This window comes from Brachyhypopomus gauderio, chromosome 5 (assembly GCF_052324685.1).
Source record: "Brachyhypopomus gauderio isolate BG-103 chromosome 5, BGAUD_0.2, whole genome shotgun sequence".
NCBI lineage: Eukaryota > Metazoa > Chordata > Actinopteri > Gymnotiformes > Hypopomidae > Brachyhypopomus > Brachyhypopomus gauderio.
The window spans coordinates 33,128,892-33,150,025 of NC_135215.1; the positions used below are offsets into that span (position 1 = coordinate 33,128,892).

The following is a 21,134-nucleotide window of genomic DNA, read 5'->3' on the forward strand; positions in this document are numbered from 1 at the left end:
TTAATTCAAAATATAATGTGTGTAGTTAGTACAAATATTATTTGTCTAGAGTTATTACAGTGTAAAGCATTACATTGTGTAGAAGGGTTATACACTTATGAATGTTGCATTTAGTCTGCACATAAAAGAAAATAACATCCAGTAATAATAGTTATTGCATATATTTAATCGCATATACAAGCAAGTAGAAGAGAAATGCTTTTCTAGAGAGGTCAGGTGATCTTAGGGGGAATGTTATTGGGACTGAAAGGGTTCTGTTTGGGGTTCTGGAGTTGAGAGTCTGAGCTGTGTGCATATATGTCTATGGATTCCTCTGTATGTTACTGTTTACGTATGGATTGACATGGATCAGAAATATTGTGAGTGTGCCTGTGGGATTAGTATTGAAGAGATCAAACATATATGTGTGCCGTAACACTATGTATCAGTTAAATGTTGAGTAATGTATAGGGCAATGTGGCCAAATATGCTAAAAACAATAAAATTGTCTGGGGAAAAGAGAAAGAGAAAGATGTCAGTGCTTGTCTCTCTTCTTTTTAGGCTGCTGGGGCCTGTGTTCCTCACTCGTGTCGTCACTGATTTGAGGAGCAGGCCGCTTCAGGCCAGATGAGGAGACACTCTCAGTGATGGGAGAACGTCTGTTATGTGTTGTGGTTCTCACAGTGCAAATGAGGCTCTCCCCCTGTTCCTGCATGGTCTCAGGGTGCAGACCGTTGGTGTCCTGCATCCTGCCTGTGGTGTTGTGAAGTGAGTCCACTACAGAATAGTAGCCGTGCTGGTCCACAGTCACGCTGAAGCCAGGGACCAGGAGGCACTCTTCACTCTCACTCAGAGCTGGCTCGACACTCTCTTCTGAGGTGTGGTCAGACACAGTGGCTGTGTACAGGCCAGGAAGAACACTGGTGTTCTGGCCGCAACTATTCCTTAACGCCTCCTTCCGCAGTTTCCTCATACGAGTCTGCAGAGACGTCTTCCTGTTCTTCCTCTGCATTGACAAATGAGTGTGCAAGACTGTTGTGATGATAATTTTACAGTAACACAATAGTTAAGAAGGAGATGGTGGTGGTAGCTACCTTAGACTGAAAGGATGATCCACTCGGTCCGTCTGCCCCCGCTTCAGTGACTATTGCAGTGGTCAGCAGGCGTGTAACCAGTGGCCGTGAAATGATTCTGAGATCCTCCTCCCTACGCTGAACCACACAGCGAGGCCGGGCCTGTTTTCTGTTTCGACCGAGGACCTCATACCTGACTGAACTGGTCAAGTCCACAAGCTCTGAGATGGAGCTGTGGGTGTTTGTCTCACTGGGGCGCCCCACTGGCAATGACCGGCTTAGCTCTAAGTGTCCATCACACTCGGACAGAGGGGTCTGGACCTCCTGCAGAGAAGAAGGGATGGGGGGGGGGGTTCATAAGTGGAGGGGGTTTGCCCTCTCTGTGAACATCCAAGTGTCTAAGGCTGAAGGCATTTTTGTATGATTCATATATTAAATCAAATCAATTTAAAAAATGTAAAGTATAATAGTCATTTGTTAGGATCTTGTCATGCTACCCTGTAATAGTACAATAAAAATGTGTATGTGTCATGAAGGCATCAAAGCTATAATGAATAAGTCAGTGTCCAACGTTTAGATGACAAGTATTGAAACGTGAGTAGGAATCCTGTTGGGAGCCTCTCGGGGCATTAGTTGTGGTTGTTTTACCAGGGGAACAGAACGCACTCTAACATCCTGTTGACCTTTCTATTGATTTATAAAAAAATGGTGGCTAAATGGTTAAAAAACCTAATTTAAGAAAGAAACACGTTCACTGTGTGGTGATGGCACGTGTAATTTACTGCCAGCGCGAAACTTGAGAGAAGGTGAAGACTTTAAGATTGTGTGTTTTGAAAATAATCTAACATTAAATAAAATATATGCTATTGTTAATTTAGCCAAGATAGCATATATTTTAAACATTGATTAAGCTATGGAGACCAAACGTCCGTATTTCCCGGGACATGTCCGTATTTCACGTCCTGTCCCGGCGTCCTGGGTTTTTTTTAAGTGAGGAAACGTCCTGGTTTTTAAATTACCTTCATTGGACCATTAAAATGTAAATTTACAGGTGTAATCCCTGAGCCGCGTCAGTGAGGTCAGCCCTGTTCTTTTAAACAGGGTTGCCAACTCTCACGCATTGAGCGTGAGACACATTTGACCGTCTTCACACGCACTCACGCCACACTTCCGATATATCATGCCGAAAAGAAATCTAGTTTATTTACCTCTGATCCACATCTATGATTCAATGAGTTACTAGTTCGCTCTGGCGCCAATCACTGGCGATCGATCGATAACGATATAACACTTAATTTGTGTCCATTTTACACTGCCCACCCCCCCATCAAATCTCACTACAAGTGGTCTTGAAAAGTTGGCAACCCTGTTTTGTAATACAAGTACACAACTCGGTCAAAAATATCTATTCGTTGTGAAACAGCTACAATTTCAAGCATTTTCAAAGATTTCAAGCACCGTACGAACCCTGTCATGTACAAAGTGAACCTCGACTAATGTAATTTAATATGAACATTTGTTCATTACATCCTGCTACAAAATCAGTATATGATTTTAGTATTTCTCCTAATATTTGCTTTACCAACCTGAGCAGTATACCAAGGCCTTGTTTCTTTCCTCCTTGGGGATGTCTTGAATGCCATTTTTAATTTCATGAGGAAGAGAATATATTCCTGTGCTCAAAACATTTGTTTGTTTGGTTGCCAGTATCTTTAAGTTCTATAGAATCTCGCTCAGAATGCGTTACAATAGTTTGGTCACAGAATGCTGAGCAGAATTTTCAAATGGAAACAGATTAGAGTCAAAATTCCAAAAGCATTTTAAGGAAACAAATTTTTGTATTCACCATATTATTAGAAATTGGTGAATAGTTTTGGTGAATGAGGGTTGTTGATGTAATGTTCACACTTTAAATAAAATGAAATCATTTTCAAAAAGTACTTTCAGTAGTTAAATTGGACAGCATGTTGAGGTGACATCAGCACTGCTGCAGTGGACCACCGGTTGAAGCTCCATAGAAATGCTATGACTCATAATCTAGCAATGCTCCTTTATATGTTCCAGCACGTAATTTATTAATTTATGGGGGTAGGGGGGGCAGGTGACTTTAGCCCTTACATGCCTTCAGAAGCGTTTGGTAATTTTTACATTAAAGAACATTTACTTGCCTTACGTTCAAGAGACATCAATTAATAATCATTTCTAGATAAAAGATCCAGGTGATAATCTGAGTTTACATCACATTACAGGTGTCCCAGCAAAAATACTTCCTTGTGTCTTTTAATAAGCTAAAATTCTTTGTCCAGACCTGTTTCACATTACAACTGAACAAAATCACATCAACAAACTATTCATCAATAGAATGAGACACACTAAAGACTAAGTCCTTTTTTTAAAAAATTAATAAAAAATCTGGACAAACTCAAAAAATGTATTTGTTAGTCTGCCTTTTGGAGTCTACTAGAGAATGGGTTGCTTTTCTGAGACATGGTTTCACTCATGGTTTATTTCTTTCTCACCGGTTTTTCTTTGATACCTTTGACTTGCGTATTAGAGGCCAACTGTACAATAACTACACTTATGTGAAGTTGCTTTATGCCAGCATGTTTTAAGTAGTATGCAACCAGGCCTGCAATGTATTCAACAGATGCATCAAAGGTTCTTCCTACAAACTTGGGGTAGAGAATTTGCCAATAACATGCATAGGAGTTACCATAAAGCATGCCATATATACAGCTGTTAAGATCTGGGACACATGGCCTTTCAAAACAGAGTAGCAAGATTGGCTTCCCTGATGACAAATACACTGAAGAACTTCTTTAAGCACCAATGTAGCACTGTAGTGAATATTGATTTTGTAAATTGAGTCAAGATTTTATTTTATTTTACCAACACTGAAAACATAGAAACAAATTCTCTGCGTTTGGTTGGTTGGAAACCTAAACAGCTGTCAAGTTTGGCACCATGACACCCTGGATGACGTTTTTCTCTTTACTGGTGATGAGGTCATAACAGCAGGTTCTTTGCTTCATTTGCACATAAACCAGCATTCTTTGCCATGCTGAAAATATATTAAATAATATTGTCAAGTGACTTTAAAATAAAAGGTTGCATTTGGAGTTAGTTAGTATATTGTGATATTGGAGCTTCTAATTTAATGCACTCTTTTCCATTGTATAATTTTTAATACAACAGATTAAAATGCTTGTTAAAGGAGGTGGAGACATGGGAAGCAGAGCCATTAATGACGAATCACACAACAATAGTCTGCAATAAACCTATAGAACAATCATGTGCTTAATGTTTTCACCAATAATCACAATGATATAATTTATGGGGCCAAGCTGCAATCTTCCCAAAAGCTGTTCATATACTCACCGTCTCCCGCCTCAAAGGGTTGATACAGGATATTTAATTACAATTGTAATCAACACCAATAATCTGTACTCAAGTGATGTTTACTTGGTCACTTTCATCCTAAGAAAAGACTCTAAACCCTTTATTAGAACATTTAAATAACACAATGTATATAATGCAGTGTTATATTGGAGTTATGAAGGGTTCTTCGGGAAAGCTGAAGATGAACGTGTCCAAAAACCTGTCCACTGACGCTTCCAAAACCATTTATGATGCCGACAGTTATATACACATATCTGATGATCTAGAAATTGATCGCTTTTCCAAAGGAAGCAGCAAGGTTGGCTTCCCTGAAGGCCTCTGAAACAGTCTGGAAAGAAAAACACGTTTGTGTCAACCAATTTAGCAACCTTCAAAAATTCTGTAACAGTTAAAGCGTTCTACACTGCATGTTCATTGGAATCTTACTTCCAGCTGCCTTGATCTTAATGAACTTGTTTTGATAGAAACTTACAGGATGGGCGTGACACACTCGTGCAACATCTTCACACGATGCACCATATTCCATGGCCAGTGCAGCTTCATTGATCATCTCACCAGCCCCCTGCACGACAAATCTCGTTTCAATTAGTATCAAATTATACATTTAGGCTGACATCCATTACAATTAATCTTTTCAGAAGTGTACACATAAATATTTATTAAACTGAATAAATGTTACTGATTTATTAATCAAGATACCAGTATAAGCAGTATTACATAGTATGTCTTCTTGCCCCACTCACCGATCCCAGGATATGAGCTCCCAGCATTCTGTCTGTTTCTTTGTGACTAAGGATCTTCACCATGCCATCGGTATCTGCATTAGTCTTCGCTCTGCTGTTGGCAGCAAACGGGAATTTGCCTATTTTGTATGGGACGCCCTGCGGGAATAGAGTGTTCAACAATGTTGATGATAAAGTGGCACAGCAAAGTGTGTGGAGTCAGATGAAAAAGAGTAAGAAAGAAAGAGATGCTCACCTCTTCCTTAAGCTGCTCCTCATTCTTACCAACCCAGGCAACTTCGGGGTGTGTGTAGATGACAGAAGGAACACAGTTGTAGTCGATGTGAACAGCTCCTCCTGCCATGCCCTCCACACATATGATGCCCTCATCCTCCGCCTTGTGTGCCAACATCGGTCCAGCCACCACGTCACCGATTGCATAAACACTGTTCAGAGCAGAGAGTGGTTGAAAACGTGCTCCCTCTGTAGATTCGTTTCCATATCATATGAATTGCTTATGGATTTTTGCTGACTGAATGCGTCATACCTAGGCACTTTGGTTTGGAAGCGATTGTTAATGGGTATTCTGCCACGGTTGTCCAGTTCAATACCGACGTTCTCGAGGCCGAGGTTCTGGGTGAAGGGCCGACGGCCGATACACACCAGCAGCACGTCACAGGTGAGCGTCTCATTCTTGCCTCCAGCAGCCGCCTCCACTCTGTGAACACAAACTGTTGCGATCATTCCTCATAAAAGCCAATTTATTTTACTGTTCTTGATGAGGAATTACTTTGTTTTAAACCTTAAGAAATCAACTTCAAACTTCATACACCTGTGCTTTGTACTTCCAAAGTACAACCCCTGACCAAGCCAAAAGAGCTTACAACTGCTTACTGCCGGTCATCTGAGAAGATGGTGAACTTTTTAATGGTGAACTTTAAACTTACGCAACATCGATCTTGCCGTCCGGCCTCTTTGTGGCACCCATGACCTTGGTGCCTAGCTTGAACTTCATGCCCTGCTTCTGAAGAATACGCTGGAAGTTCTTCGAGATCTCCATATCGATGCCCAGACCTCCCACGTGACCCAAGAACTCCACCGCTGTCACTGTGGAGCCCAGTCTTTGCCACACCGAACCCTGAAAAAGTAAGTTGATACCAAGTTTGTGATATGATTGTAGCCTTGAGTTCCATACGCACACTTTCTTTTGGCATACCCACCAGTTCGACTCCAATTACTCCAGCACCAATAACAATCAGCTCTTCTGGAACCTTCTTTAGTGATAGTGCGCCTGTTGAGGACACTATCACTTCCTCATCAATCTGTTAATACAGGTGGTACGTTACACACAGTTGACGTCAGGTTACGGTGACTTTTAAGACCAAAAAATACAATATTCACTTCTGTGTGTATCTGTTTGTGTATATGAATTTACAGAAGTGATTAAGGATATAGTAACTACTAAGAAGACAAAATTTGGCTACGAGCCTTTACAGAGTTTTGGAAGACAAACCTCAATGCCTGGGAAAGGGGTGACCTCTGATCCTGTAGCAACCAGGATGTTTTTGGTGTTAATAACCTGTTCACCATCAGCAGTCTTTGCAGTGACCTGATTTTTGCCAGTTATTGTTCCAAATCCATTCACATGAGTAACCTAAAAAAAATCCAACAAAAAAAAAAAACCCCTTGCCAATAATGCTAAAACTGTGGCAAATTCAATTCCAATCCACGTCGAAATCATTTACATTTGCAAACTTACTTTATTCTGTTTGAATAAGTGTGCAATGCCTCCAGTCAAGGCTTTAACAGCACCACTCTTCTGTGCCATCATCTTCTCCAGATTAAGTGATACCTCTTTTACTAAAAGTCAAAATAAATGAACTGATATCAAATCAAATACACTGATGAGCATTTTCAAACAAAAAATAGCATTCATAGATTTTTTTTTTAAGTTAATGCATTTCATTATTTAGTTTATAAAAACACTTTGACCTACTTACATGGTGCTCTACATAATATAGATCTCAGTCATTCTAAAGGTTTTCATGTTAAAGGTGTTAAATGTTCAGCTAATGACTACTTTACACAACACGGTTTATACTTATGTAAGTTAGCTTATGTTTGTGTATGCAGTCAAAGCAGGCAAGATCACGGAAGACCCACATATGATGTTGACAGAGATCAATCCTCATTTGAAAGGTATGTTTACCCATCAAAACAACATACAGAGCTAAATGTTCGCCAGTTAATGGCTTTTTGAAAATTGTCAGTTGAGACATTTTATGGAAATCTGATTTACTGGTACAGATTTACTCTACAGCTACAGAATTGTAACCAATGAGTTACACAGCCCTAATGTGCTGTACAATCTTCTGTTTGTACAACACCAGGGGTAGGTATTTATGAAAGGTCAAAAACACATGACCATGGTCTTGAACTTACTTTCAATGCCTCTGTTTTCAAAGTCCTTTCCATGTGCCAGGTGATAGAGATATGAGTTGTTCAACAGGGCCTTAAATATACAATGCAAATGTCAACCAATAACATTTATATAGTCTGTAAAAATAAATACATAACTGATTCACAGGTTGATCCATGATGAATTCACTTAGCCTGCTTGAAAAGTACGAGATACCTTCGATGGGATGCAGCCCACATTTAAACATGTCCCTCCCAGGGTGGCATTCTTTTCCACACATACGGTCTGCAAATGGAAGTAATGTTAGCCATCTAAAAAAAACGGGTTATTTTGTAATATTCAAAAAGGACTGACGATTACATTGAAACCAAGCTGTGCAGCTTTGATAGCAGCAACGTATCCTCCAGGCCCAGAGCCCACAACCGTCACATCCGCCTCAACTATGAGAAAGCAGGACAGATTTGAGCATCATTCAACACACCATCACAACGTTTTTATATATAAATGTACTGTGCAGTGACACTGATTGTATGAAGTGGTTATTAAGACTTACTTGCTGCGTTGTCACCGTATGTTCTCACACATACTGGTGTAGCTCTATGCAACTTGCAGGGAAGATGTTGACTTCGCTGCATTTAAAAGAGAATGCTCAGAATAAAAAAAAACGACATTTATATTCGATGACAGGCTGTGGCACTCACAAATAAAATGTTTATTTAGATATCACGAAAAGAAAACAGCACAATAATGTTATACACACACACAACACATGAATAGCCACAACACTAGACTTGTGCGCTTGCATATAATTCACTAAATTGTCTTATTTTTTCCATTGTAATAGCAGTATGGTAGTGCTCTGGCGCCTATATACGTATGTGATTGTTGCACACACATTTAACTGGGTGCAGCCTGAACTTATAGGCAAAAACAGCTAAGCTAGCAAGATACAGGCACTGCCTTACAGCTGGAAACAGCTAGTTCATGGCTACTTTAAATTCAATTGAAACAAGCTTATCTTAAAATACCAAAGTCCTATTTAGCAAGTTCCAAAATAAGCAGCATGGCCACAGCTATGAAACTTGTTATTGTATGTTTCTTTAAACCGAGCCACCTACAGCTGCCTGACCAACACTGCCAGCTCGGCCTACACTACACAAACGGACGTTTTCCTGCTCTAAAAAGCATGTCGTGCTCATGGACGAAATGTACGCATGTCGTTCGGGTCAATTGGGTCGACGTCTGCTGCACGTACCGTTGCGAGAGTCCGATAAAGGCGGTTCCAGGTCTGCATATCGACAGTGTCCCGACACCGAACGCTTCACCTACGGTTACAAGCGCACCCAAGGACTCCGCAACGCGCATGCGCAGAACTGACCGACGCGTAGTTATTTCGTCGCTTACTGATTACGTAAAAAAAGTTGCTTCACCAGCCTGACCTACAAAACCATAAGGAAATAACGTAACGCAAATCTATTACAAAATATATATAAAAAAGAACAAAGTGCGTCACTTTTATAACATGTATTACTTTTGCTATATAATCGTTTATGTATACATCTGCAAGAAACAAATATGATGATGATGATGATCATTGATGATTATTATTATGATTGTTATTTTTATTATCGATACGTAAGACAAGCACCTCTTAATATAATGTTTTTAGTTCCATAGATAACAATAGTTATGCACCATCTTGGTCACATTAATTAACTTGATCACATCACTGTTAGGACACTGGGCTGCTACAAAATCCTCGAATAATTAGTTATCTGGATGCAACATGGAACGGTGAAATCGCCATATATACATCCTGAGGGGTTTTTAACGATGCATTTCTTACATTCTGCCACCTAACTAACTTTGACTACATGAAATGTCACCCATGAAATACAAACATTTAATTAGACATTGTATTATGAGTGTTGAACCTCCTACGTCTATTGTACAGACACCGAGTACATGCCCACTGCTAACAATTAACAGGTAATAAAAAATATATATGTAGTATTTATAAAACTTCACTAGGCTGGTCGCTCTTAAAAGCATCAACTTTAGTTAAACCGGAAAGAGATTTCATTGGTCACGTGCAATCAAGTATCCTAGCAACAAGGACAAACGGCGTCCTGAGCTGGTGCAAAGGCGGAAGTGCAGACTACATGATGACGACACCTCGAGAAGTAGAAGCAGAAAAGTACCTTGAGGAGCATAAGATTGGAGAAATGATGCATAATTTAATGAGCATGCTTTTCTTTTATAGACCTGGTAAGACTTTTAATGTTTCTGTAGTTAACGCTGGACAGTAGCTTTCTCTCAACATGTCCTAGTCCCCATGAGTTCAGGATGATCTCTTATTCCTATTATTTAATATTCATTCATTAGTTTTTGTAGTTTTCGCTTGTAGTTAAGTCATGGGATCTTTTTGTCTAAGAACGACCGAGGGAGTTCCTGATTGCCCAGCTTGAACAACTGAACGCGTCCAAGCTTTCTGGAGCTGATAGTCCATGCCTCTTTGATGACTCCAATTTGGATGCAGTGTTTGGGATTCTGGATCCTGTGAATCAAGGATTCATCTCTTATGTCCAATATAAAGAGGGTAAGGAAATGCAGAAATCACACACATATTATACATATATATTGTTTGTCTATCTTCACTTAACATTAACATAGCTAAGATAGGTCAACATTCTCAGTAAAATGTTTCAAGACTGTTTTAAAAATAAATATATAGGGTAAATGTACTTCATATTTATATATGTACTGAATATATACAGTATTAAGTGCAGAATGTTCTGATTTTTCATGCTAAGTGAAAAATACATCTCTGTATACAGCACTGAAGACCCTTGGCATTGAGAAATTCAATGAGCACCCTGAGGATTTTGGAAATGACAGAATCTCAAACGAGACATTTAAAAGAGAAGCGTAAGTGTCTCATTCCTACTTTATGGTTAAAAAGACATTATCAGAATATGAGGAAACAGTAAACAGAAATGTATTAAGTCAAGACATGCAGGTTTTTGCATATATTTTCATAGGCTTTCAGTTCTTTCAAAAGCTGTAAATGAACAATGGAGTGTCAGATCCTTCCTCAAACCTGGCCTTTAAATTTAGACTTTTGTTGTTTTTAAATTTAGACTTTAAATTTAGACTTTTGTTGTGAGTAATACACTATTTATTTACAGGCCTTCTGCTGTCACTTTTATAAAATATTAAGTAGGCCTATTGTTCAGTAAGACAAAATATGTGTGTCAATTTTTCACATTCTGAACTGCATAAGCTGTACTGTTGTGGAAATGGATAAGTAAGTCCATAGTAGTATAACTAAGAGTATAATTGACAAGTTATAATATTAGCATTTTAATATGTGCTAATATATAGCATTATATGCTATACATGCTAAATATGCTAATATATAGCATAAAGCATATTATATATATAGTACTTTTTGTACTATTATACTATTTTACATTGATATAGCTAATACTATATTTCAGATGTTTTAGCAGCATTATGTAAATGTATTTGTATATGTTGAGCCCAGAAGTAAGATAACTTTAAGATAATAGTAGTTTTCTCTGTTTAGGAAGGAGGGCCTTCTCAGATGTGCAGCAACGTTCCAGATGTAATTATCCATCAACCTGTGTAATATCGGTACTCTCTTTTTTAAATAGATGTTTTTATCATCAATACTGTGTGTTTATATGTAAATCAGTTTACTGGGTATAATGGTGACCTGCATTTAAAGGTACATGAAGCATTCAGCATGTAGATCTATATCATTCAGTCAGTGTGATGATGCTGGAATATAAATATAATAGGGACAATTAAAACAAACAAGCCAGATGCAGTTTTTTTAACTTTTATATTTATTTTACTTTTATAGTTTTATCTTATTTTCCAGGCTTATGTCTTATATACTGTACAAATTATATTAAGATGTTTTTAAGGCAGTTCCTGTCTGCTTAACAAATAAACAATATAAAAAGAATGTATTTTACACCTAAATCGTTGGGTTTTAGAATATTTTGAAGACACAATATTTTCCCAATACGTATCAGGTACAGGAACTAGCTTTGGCTTACTAGAACCTGTTCACTAGAGTAAATCACTGACAACTATCTAATAAATGTACAAAGCACATGGCAAAAACACATCACTGCATACACATAAGTAATATTAAGAATAAATATACATGGTGCAGCAGTAAATAAGGAATGTTAAAATATATCCACATTACCATATACAGAATTAATTTGATTTGTGGTGTGTAAGGTGTGGTTGTCCAAACATTGAAGTTCAAGCTGTGTGAACACAGCAATGATGACAGTTTCTTGTTTTTCAGTTGGCCTGCATTGTTTTCAGGGGAGGCCGATAATTTAAAAACATCAAGTTGGGAAAGAAAGCTTGGCTGGTTTTGAGCACCTGAGAAGGGCATAGTCAAATAAATATTAGAAAATACATTAGAAACCAAAAAAGTAAAAACTCTAAAGACAAGAGGCTGAACTTTGAAGGAGGAAAACTAGAAGTTAAAAGTAATGTAAAGGGAAACTAACAAATGGCCTTCAAGAAATGCCAACACAAGCTGCTGAGACTGGAGGCTTAACAATATATTTTTTAATCTTTAAATGTTTAAGCTGGTACATTATGCGACTACAGGCAACAAGGCTTATAAATGACAAGAGACTACTGAACAATCCAAGACAGATTACCAGTTTGGTCCACTGTGAAAGAGAGAGAGAATGATAAAGTATATTTGAGAGAGCAATTGAGACCAGCTTAAGACTGATTTAGTGAGACTGATGCCCAGGCCAAACCTCATGTCCTCTCCAGACTCACATATTCATGGATTTAACATGCACATTTGCGAGAAAGTCCACAGGGCTAAAGAGTTGTCTAATTCTGCCATTCATCTAAGCCAAAGTCTTCAAAGTCTGCTTGGGATGCAGACTTCAGCAGATTTTGCTTGTAGAATAACCCAAACACAAATGTGATGATAAAGAGGCAAGATTTTGATCAGATTTTTAATTTAAATGTAATTACATATGGGATAATAAGTGTAATGAATTGTAACTGTTTTAAATGTTCTAAATTCTGTTTCTACCAATAGGTCCACTAGCTATGACAGTGTAACTTATTCTGTAATCTGTGTTAAGATCAATTTAATAGTACATTTTGGACTCCTCTAGGAGCCAAAAAGCCCAACAACTGGATCAAGTAATTAACTGGTTCTGAGTGCCATCTGTGATTATTAAATGCACAATGACATAAATGAGAGCAACAATGAAAGCTGTGTGCATCTTGCTTCTCGTCAAGCTAAAGTCCCCTAGCACATTTACACCCTTGCAGCTGTGTGGCCTTGCAGATTTCACACATGGCACTGACAACGTCAACAAACATCATAGAATATAAAGCCAAAAGTCCTAAAATCATTAATAAGTCATTCTGTATTTTCTGTATGAAACCCTATATTAAACATGGTCGCCGCCTCCATGTGCAAGACCCGCTCTGTAGAGCATTAATGGTTTATTTTGAAGACTACAAAGCAATTACATGCATCATCTCATGTGTGTTGCACTTTATAGAAAATTATGTATAAATATTGATTGCCACTTTTTTGTGAAAAAAAAAAACTACTTGTTGGTCCAGTTTAAATACCTTTGTGCAATTTAAATATATAAACAGGCTAGGAGGGCCCCTAGCTCCAGGCATCCTAGTGTCCAGTAGCTAGGTCAAAAAGTTTCTCTTTCTGAGAACATTTTTAATTATAAATTGCTAATTCCACAAATGCATTAGCTTAGCTAGTTAAGCTATCTAGTCAATTTTAATAAAGACTTTGGCAAAGAGCATGTGCAGAGTAATATTGTAATAAGGATTTGACAACATTGGGCAACTCAGTGGCAGTCAACATGTGACTTGGTGGTTAGCACATTTGCCCCTCACCACTTGGGTTGAAGTCCTTATCTGGGTGGAGTTTCCATGTTCTCCCTGTGTCTGCATGGGTCCAGGGTCCTCCAGGGTCTCTAGTTTCCTCCCACAGTCTAAAAAACGTGTTTAGGTTAATTGGCTATCCTCCTAAATTGTCCTGGTGAGTATATACAATTGTGTATGTCTGTGTGTGTGCGTGTGTGTGTGTGTGTGTGTGTGTGTGTGTGAGAGAGAGAGAGAGAGAGAGAGAGAGAGAGAGAGAGAGAGAGAGAGAGAGAGAGAGAGAGAGAGAGAGAGAGATATGGTTGGTGCTGTCCTGGGTGTTGTCCTCTCCCCCTCCCTGCACCCGATTCAGTCCCCCCCAACACACACCTATACAATACAGTAGGCCTATATTATGCATGGGAGATTCTAGGATCATAGTTTCAGCACCCAATGACCCCGCAGTACATCTGGTCAGCCTACTGTAGGCAATGAAATAATTTTGACATTACTCACTCACCTTAACCTGGCAAACCGATGGCTGACTGGGCGATACTTACTGGATCCATCACAGTCAAAGTAGCGTTCACAGCGACTCTTGGGGAAGAGCAGGGCGAGGGTGAAGAGAGAAAGTGGATCGTACCATCTGCGAGGCAAGGGGATTGTTTTGGGCTTTTTGTTTGTTTGTTATTGTTCAACTGTAAATGTAATCATATATTTTCTATGGTTTTACTATTTGTTTTCAGCGCATCAGAGGCAAACGTCTGTCAAAAAAGCTTTTAGTTTTATTATTAGGGATGCTTGTGCACCCATAAAAAGGGTATAGACACGCCTATATATATGTAGGCCTATATATGTATTGTATATAACTTACCAGCCACTGTAGCTTACGTTGATTATATACGCATTTGATTCAGACTGGTAAGGAACAGAGAGGATACTGATTCCAGTGCTAATAATATGTGGCCTAATAGTAGGATATATAATGTGTATTATTGTTTATTTTGCTTACAGTGTTAGATAACATTACCTATCAAGATGTCAGCATTGACTACTGTAGCCTACGTAGTGATTCGGTCGGTAAGGGTCATTTACAAGTCACGACAAGACGAGTGACCACTCTGTGGAGTCATTCTGAGACAGAAAAACGAATTAGATTTAGATTTTCTATGTATATGCCCTTTTTACGGACGGAAGGGCTTTGGAATATGCTGCCATTTTATATCAAAGCTGTTTTTAAGACAAGCTGTTTTAATGTCCCTACTCCATCTTGTACTTAACGGAAAGTTTCACCCCGCGAGGGGCGCGTGAGTTTTCCGCGTGAGGAGACGACGCGCTCGCGCTGGCGCTGGCAGTCTTGGTGGAAGCGTGTAGAAACACCACTACAGGTAAGGGCAACGGGGCTACATCTACATACAGTCATATCTATCTACATATCCGCATTGGGAAAATTCTGTTTTTATTGTAATAGTAAACTGTCTTGGTAGCTGGGAATTAGCATGTGTTCGTTGCCACTACCTGATTGCAATGATTGTAGCTAGAACACCTGTTATTACAGAGTGTCTAGCTTTTTTAGTTACATAGACAAACTTGCAGGATAGAAATACAAGAAATACTTTTTATGAGTCCAAAGGGTACTCCTTCAAGCAAAATTGTCAATTTGGTTAGTTATGTAGTCTATATGGACAAAAGTATTTGGGACATACTTCTTAGTCTGTAGAATTTCAGGTGTTTCATTCAGTTGCCAGAGATGTAAAGAATCAAGCATCTAGCATCTGCTTTTATAAACATTTGTGAAATAATTGTTCTAAAGAGCGCACAGAATTTGAGCGTGGTGCTGTATTGCAACATCAGTTTTTTTCCCCGTTTTTTTTTCCAACATTTCTTCCCTTCTAGATATTTCATGATCAGTTGTGAGTGGTATTATTGAAAAGTGAAAGTGTTTAGGAACCACAATAAGGAACCACAAAGTGGGTGACCACAAGAAGTTACAAAGTGGGTTCCATCAGCACAAAATCTGTGCTGGGAGCTTCATGGAATGGGTTTCTCTGCCTGAGCAGCTGCATCCAGACACAGCACCAAGCACAAGGCCAAGCATTGGATGGAGCGGTGTGAAGCACGCCCCGCGTGCACTCTGGAGCAGTGGAAACATGTACGGAGTGACAAATCATGCTTCTCTGTCTGGCAGTCTGATGGACAAGTCTGGGTTTTGAGAATGCCAAGAGAACATTAGCTGCCTTACTGCAGTTGTGCCAACTGTAAAGTTTGTTGGAAGAGGGATAATGCAAAAGGGAAGATGGTGTAAGATGGGACAGAGCAGTCATGTTCTGAAGAAGAGGTGAAAATGTGGATCTAGAATGAATAAGATAAATAAGGATATGATGCTGAATTATTTTTTCATTAATATATGACATGAAAACATACATTGAGGCTCCTCATCATGACATTCCCATTTGAGCCTTGCTGTATTTCAGGATAAGTGGCCAGATTAGACAACTTGTGGAATTAGGGAGCTCTGTTTTATCATGTGTTAACTTTTCAGTCTATGTGTCTAAAACTAGTCTGAAATAGATGCTGTATGTTCTTCAGACAAGAATGTTTTCACCATTAGTGCACTTGTAACTTTCAGGAAGCTTCGCTGATATCCACTTTGTTAGTTGCTACCTGCATACTGGAGGGGATCGTTAATGAACAAGCATACATATGAGTTTTCAATCTGAAGTTACAATTTTGCTTCTTCATACTTTGGGGTAAAATGTATTAATTCCATAAACACAATCTGCAGGATATAATTTTGGAAGAAGACAGTATTTCTATATCTAACAGATTCCCAGAATAGATTGTATTGCAAATACTAGGACTGGTTTTCCTTTTTTAGTGCATTCTAAACATCTCCGCCTGCTTCCACTGTTAACAACAATGACTGTAATCCAACCACTGTGATTTTGAATACCTGATAGAAAACAGTAAATAATTTATTTTATGTTTCAATTGGGTATTCCATTTTCCATATCACCACAGATTTAGGGTATCAGGTTTGATTATCTATCATTTAGAGCACATTTGCAATTCAAATATCTTCATAAATTGCCTGATTATTAAGGTAGGTAGTGGAAGCCTTGTTTTCCTGTGCCTTTGGAAGTATGCATTTCAAACACTGCTGGAGGAACGTGTGAGCCTTACCCATAAAGTGTTAGAAAATGCCTGCAAGAAAAGTAAAAACCGTGAGACTAGTGAACAACAAAAGGTAAGTCTTTTCATGGACCCATTGTATCAGTAAGCCTATGGGTGCTCACATGTTTATGCAGAAGGGCACAGGATTCGCCAACCTTGGCCATGTGTTCCACTTACTGGGAGTGCGTTTGGGAGGCAGCTGCACCAACCTGAGCTCTTTTTCCCTGTAGGATAGTCCAAGAAGTGTTCTTCCTACCCCCCTGAACCTGCACCTGCTTTGGAGAACAAGTAAAGACTGCTGATTAGGCTTAGAAGCCGTACAGGCTCTGTTAATCCACAAGGTTAATCATTTTCTCAAACATTATTTCATAAATGGTTAAAATATTTTGCAATAACAGGGCAAAAGAATAATTTTATTTGTGTGTTTATATTTTAACTGACATTCTCAGACCATTGTATTCAGCGATGATCCTTACAATAGTTGGCGTCTAACTGAAATGAACTGCATTATTTTAGGGAAGGAATCCATTAGGGCTATTTGATCCGGGTCCTCTTTAAAATTGGAAAAAGGTTAATGAGTGAGTGTTTGTTTAATATTTTATTCAGTCAATTTGTTGTCACCTGAACCTATTATCGGGCTTTGCATTTTTCCTTTCCTGGCCTTTTGTTTAAGGAGTACGCTTAGAGCATTCAGAGAGTCAAATCCTCAGTTTGTGAATTTCAAAAGGTAGTTATTATACTTTTTCCAGAAATGCGTATACTTGTTTAAAATGTATATTGTGGTATGGTTATATGATCCAATATACTGCATTTTTCCACCATAATGTGGTGGAAGTAATCAACCAGAGCTTCTGAGATCAGACCAACATACAAGCTGGCATGAGTTACACTTCCATTCTGTGGTACTAGTCAAGTGTGTTAATTTTTAAACACTCTATGCACTGCACACAACAGTGCCCTCACACAGAGGAGGCTCGTTCAGGACCCGCTACAAATATTCAGCACAAGCTTTCATCATTGCCATTTATTTTTATATTCAGTCATCTCTCACAGTTCCTTTAAAGAGAAGTATGTTGTGGCTACACAATAAAATATGTTGGGCTAAAGTCAGAATCTACAAGTACGGGGAAGAAAACAAAAAATAAGAGGTGTGAAAAATGACACCGTAAAATGAAAATTCCAAGGTTATAAGGTTCTTTAATATTTGCCACTGCCATGTTTGTTAAATTTAGTGTAACTGTATTTCTAGTTGCAAGGCTTTACTAGAATAGAAAGACAAATTAGCATATAGCTTAATATGTTTACACTGTGATCCATTTTGCATTGATTTTAAAGGCAAGGTTCACAACATGGTTCCAGTCATAAAAATAGTATGGCTACCGGTTAGGTTGAGAACGTCTACAACATAAAAAAGATAGGACTGAAAATGTCTAGCTATTCTGGGTGTGACGGAAATTAAGGGTGTAATTAATGTTTTCTGAAAGGTATGTCAAATACTATATAATAAAAATAATTATTTATTCTTGTATAGCACTTTTCTAAAACCCAAAGACGCTTACAGTCATTAGAACAATTTAACTCAAAGAAAGTTAAGGTTCAAGAGTTATGAAAACATGTGGTTAGGTAAATTGGCATTTCCTGATAAATTCTCCCTGAGTATGTCTGTGTGTCTTCATGTTCAATAAAAGCAGTTGTCTGAGTGTCTGTGTATGAATGTGTGTGTGCTTGTATGCCCAGTGGTGGATGGTGCTCTGCCACTAGGGTCTGTCCTCTCTCCCCTTCCTGCACCCCATTCAGTCCCCCAGGGGGCTGTGGATCCCGGTAGAGAGTACGCTGTGCGCAATTGACTGCCGCTTCTCGCTGGTGTGTGAATGGTAGTGTAAGTGGTACCTGTGTTAAAAATTGTAAAGCGACCTTGGGTATCCAGAAAGGTGCTATATAAGTTGAACATTCAAAACATGACAATAATATTGCAACTAAACATTAGCAATGAGTAATGGAGTATATGAAGCAAAAAAACGGCCACAGGTGAGAGAACAGGTGAGTCTTAAGATTAGATTTAAATATGGAAAGAGAGGAATATTATATGACCACAGGGAGGGAATTTCACAGGCGAGGAGCAAGTCTGGAAAATGGATGATCATCTAAGCCACAGAACAAGATTGTTTATAGCCTTAAAAGTAAATTGGAGAATCTTGAATTGGATCCGGTATTTAACAGGGAGTGAAAGATACTGGTGAGCAGGTGTGATGTCATGAGTGTAAGTGTAAGTGAGTATAAGTTTTAAGATTACTTTGTTGCATGCTAATTTCAGTTCTTTGCTTTAAAACTGAACGGTAAGCACAGCAGTCTGTAATATATAACAAGAGCTTTGTAAAATCTACACATTTGAAACATCAAATATTAGCAATGAAATGAAATCTTAGCCTCAGGTTTGAAAATTATGATTTTTTTGCTTGATCAGATTAAACTTCTAAACATATTTGATGGTAGTATAAAAACAGCCTTATGAAGGGTCACATTTTAAGAGTGCTTAGAAAATTAGGCTTCCTTAATTGTTGAAAAAGGTGGTTATTTCCCAATCACATTGGTTCTGTGGTTATTTCCTAATCACATTGGTCCCCTGGTTGTCTCCAAATCACATTATTCCTCTGGATGTCTCCTATCACATTGGTCCTGTGGTTATCTACCAATCACATTGCTCCTAAACATCTAAATATCATAAAATGGGTCCAGTAAGGTATTTTTAATACCATCAATTGACAGTTGTACTAGTAGTGATATTTTCTACCACACAGTGTCTTGATTATCACAGTTATGGTCACACTTAGGCATAAATGACAACCATTAGTTATAGAGTGGAAATGGCAGTAAACTACTGAGGACTATTCCAACCAATAGGGATTAAGACTTTTCTGTTATTGACTGTAAAATGTAATTTGCATTAGAAATACAGCTTCATTTACTATATTGGCAGCAAACATGGTATATATTGTTAAGATTTTAGAGACTTGAGGATCAATTTGACTTTGCTGGATATAGTTTGTTCCATATAGTGTGTTTTTTATGTGCTTTCTTTCAGCTTCTTATATTATTGCAATAAATACTGGAGATTATTCCACCATACCTCTTTCTTTTCACTCTTACCATGCATGAATCATCTTATTCTATGACTTATGACTTAACCAAAACAGCTATATAATTCCATGTAAGAACCTAAGACCCTATTAAAAATGTAACTTGGTACAACATGTGCTTAAGAAAATATGAACCTTACTGATAAATATATATATATAGTTCTTGTGATTAAACCAGAAATTAAAGTTTTCATGTCTTATCTTACTGTCTTAATTCTCAGAGTGTGTGCTGGGAACTCCCGAGGATTCTGTGGTTGTTTTGGTGTGGGACTTAGTGCTGTTGCTGCACAGGAACATTAAATGATCACCTACTCTGTTCAGCTGTATGTGCAGCACACTTGATGCCCATCTTGGTTCTGTCCCATTTCCTTTTGAAGGCCTGAGCACACTGGTTGCCCTGATTTACTAAGAGCATATACACGCTCTTCATCGGAAGGGTGTTCTTGCCTTGTTACCAGTGCATGGAGAGAACTAATATTAGGAATATATAATAAAGTGTGTCTATTTAGCTCTTTATATTAGTTTAAAAGATTATATTTGTATTCAGGACATATTTGTACTGTATTTTTTTTTACATAATGCATTGTAAATATTTTTTGCATGTTTTCTGAAGGTATCTTTGCAGCATATAACCTTATATATGTAACCTAACAGACTAGGCCTAAATGGGTAAAATTAATATATATATTTTTACGAGAACTGATTTACTGTGCTGCTGCTCTCTTGTGTTATTCAAATTATTGGCTATTTCTGAATGCAATTTTTAAAAGTGAAATGTGTTTGGGCAAATACTGTATTTAAAAGATTTAATGGGAAGTGTAGGCGGTGCACATTCAGCTAGGTATATAATTAAGAACTACATACCAGTTCGTCACTATTTGTTCCTACTTTTATAGGCATGTTCTAATGTCCAGAATGCATGAAGACCAGTTACTTCAGTTGTGGTTTTGGCAGACCACTGAACTGCTACCAATTTCGGTGAACTGATCAGCTAATTAAGAAACAATTAATGGATTTGTCGTCTCAGGAGAAACGCTTTAACCAAATTGTGTGGAAGAGTAGTTACAAGACATACAGGAAACCATAGAAATAACAGAGAACAGACAATAGAGAAATAGTTAAATAAATGGATTATCTTGTAAATTTTAAAGTATCGACTTATATATATATATATATATATATATATATATATATATATATATATATATATATAAACTACAGTGTGTTGACAGGAATTTTTGTATTTACAAAGTTGAAGTGGTCTACTGTTCTATGTGCCAAACGCCGGGAAAAGTTTCTTTTGGTTATTGCAATCAAA

General features: G+C 38.0%; 3 protein-coding genes and 1 long non-coding RNA gene across 4 annotated transcripts; 1 reads left to right on the forward strand and 3 right to left on the reverse strand.

Moving 5' to 3' along the window:
• Positions 1 to 147: 147 nt before the first annotated feature.
• On the reverse strand, positions 148 to 3,775 carry LOC143515199 (uncharacterized). The gene is made up of 3 exons (XM_077007275.1): positions 2,639 to 3,775; positions 1,074 to 1,376; positions 148 to 985 (listed from the first exon to the last, which is right to left on the reverse strand). The coding sequence occupies exons 1-3, from the start codon at positions 2,705 to 2,707 to the stop codon at positions 515 to 517; spliced, it is 843 nt and encodes a 280-aa protein (XP_076863390.1). The 5' UTR covers positions 2,708 to 3,775; the 3' UTR covers positions 148 to 514.
• Positions 3,776 to 3,914: 139 nt separating this feature from the next.
• Positions 3,915 to 9,005, reverse strand: dld (deltaD). Its single transcript, XM_077007274.1, has 14 exons — positions 8,848 to 9,005; positions 8,146 to 8,221; positions 7,953 to 8,032; positions 7,809 to 7,877; positions 7,616 to 7,685; positions 6,933 to 7,033; positions 6,687 to 6,827; positions 6,394 to 6,495; positions 6,121 to 6,311; positions 5,721 to 5,891; positions 5,430 to 5,619; positions 5,195 to 5,332; positions 4,924 to 5,013; positions 3,915 to 4,779 (listed from the first exon to the last, which is right to left on the reverse strand). Exons 1-14 carry the CDS (start codon positions 8,884 to 8,886, stop codon positions 4,714 to 4,716), a joined length of 1,524 nt encoding a protein of 507 aa, XP_076863389.1. The 5' UTR covers positions 8,887 to 9,005; the 3' UTR covers positions 3,915 to 4,713.
• Positions 9,006 to 9,045: 40 nt separating this feature from the next.
• On the forward strand, positions 9,046 to 11,618 carry efcab10 (EF-hand calcium binding domain 10). The gene is made up of 4 exons (XM_077007276.1): positions 9,046 to 9,860; positions 10,027 to 10,191; positions 10,430 to 10,520; positions 11,182 to 11,618. Exons 1-4 carry the CDS (start codon positions 9,755 to 9,757, stop codon positions 11,222 to 11,224), a joined length of 405 nt encoding a protein of 134 aa, XP_076863391.1. The 5' UTR covers positions 9,046 to 9,754; the 3' UTR covers positions 11,225 to 11,618.
• Positions 11,503 to 14,809, reverse strand: LOC143515201 (uncharacterized). Its single transcript, XR_013131051.1, has 5 exons — positions 14,536 to 14,809; positions 14,380 to 14,423; positions 14,026 to 14,151; positions 13,539 to 13,636; positions 11,503 to 12,020 (listed from the first exon to the last, which is right to left on the reverse strand). It is a non-coding gene; the product is annotated as an uncharacterized LOC143515201 (long non-coding RNA).
• Between the last annotated feature and the right edge of the window lie 6,325 nt (positions 14,810 to 21,134).

Excerpts from the sequence above, each read along its gene's own strand:
- LOC143515199 (XM_077007275.1), bottom strand. The coding sequence starts at position 2,707 with ATGAAATTAAAAATGGCATTCAAGACATCCCCAAGGAGGAAAGAAACA. Across the intron at positions 1,377-2,638 it reads GGCCTTGGTATACTGCTCAG|GAGGTCCAGACCCCTCTGTC; the intron begins GTTGGTAAAGCA and ends TCTTCTCTGCAG. Across the intron at positions 986-1,073 it reads GATCATCCTTTCAGTCTAAG|AGGAAGAACAGGAAGACGTC; the intron begins GTAGCTACCACC and ends TTGTCAATGCAG.
- dld (XM_077007274.1), bottom strand. The coding sequence starts at position 8,886 with ATGCAGACCTGGAACCGCCTTTATCGGACTCTCGCAACG. Across the intron at positions 8,222-8,847 it reads TTTATCGGACTCTCGCAACG|CGAAGTCAACATCTTCCCTG; the intron begins GTACGTGCAGCA and ends TTTTAAATGCAG. Across the intron at positions 6,828-6,932 it reads ACTTATTCAAACAGAATAAA|GTTACTCATGTGAATGGATT; the intron begins GTAAGTTTGCAA and ends GATTTTTTTTAG.
- efcab10 (XM_077007276.1), top strand. The coding sequence starts at position 9,755 with ATGATGACGACACCTCGAGAAGTAGAAGCAGAAAAGTACCTTGAGGAG. Across the intron at positions 10,192-10,429 it reads TTATGTCCAATATAAAGAGG|CACTGAAGACCCTTGGCATT; the intron begins GTAAGGAAATGC and ends CTCTGTATACAG. Across the intron at positions 10,521-11,181 it reads GAGACATTTAAAAGAGAAGC|GAAGGAGGGCCTTCTCAGAT; the intron begins GTAAGTGTCTCA and ends TTCTCTGTTTAG.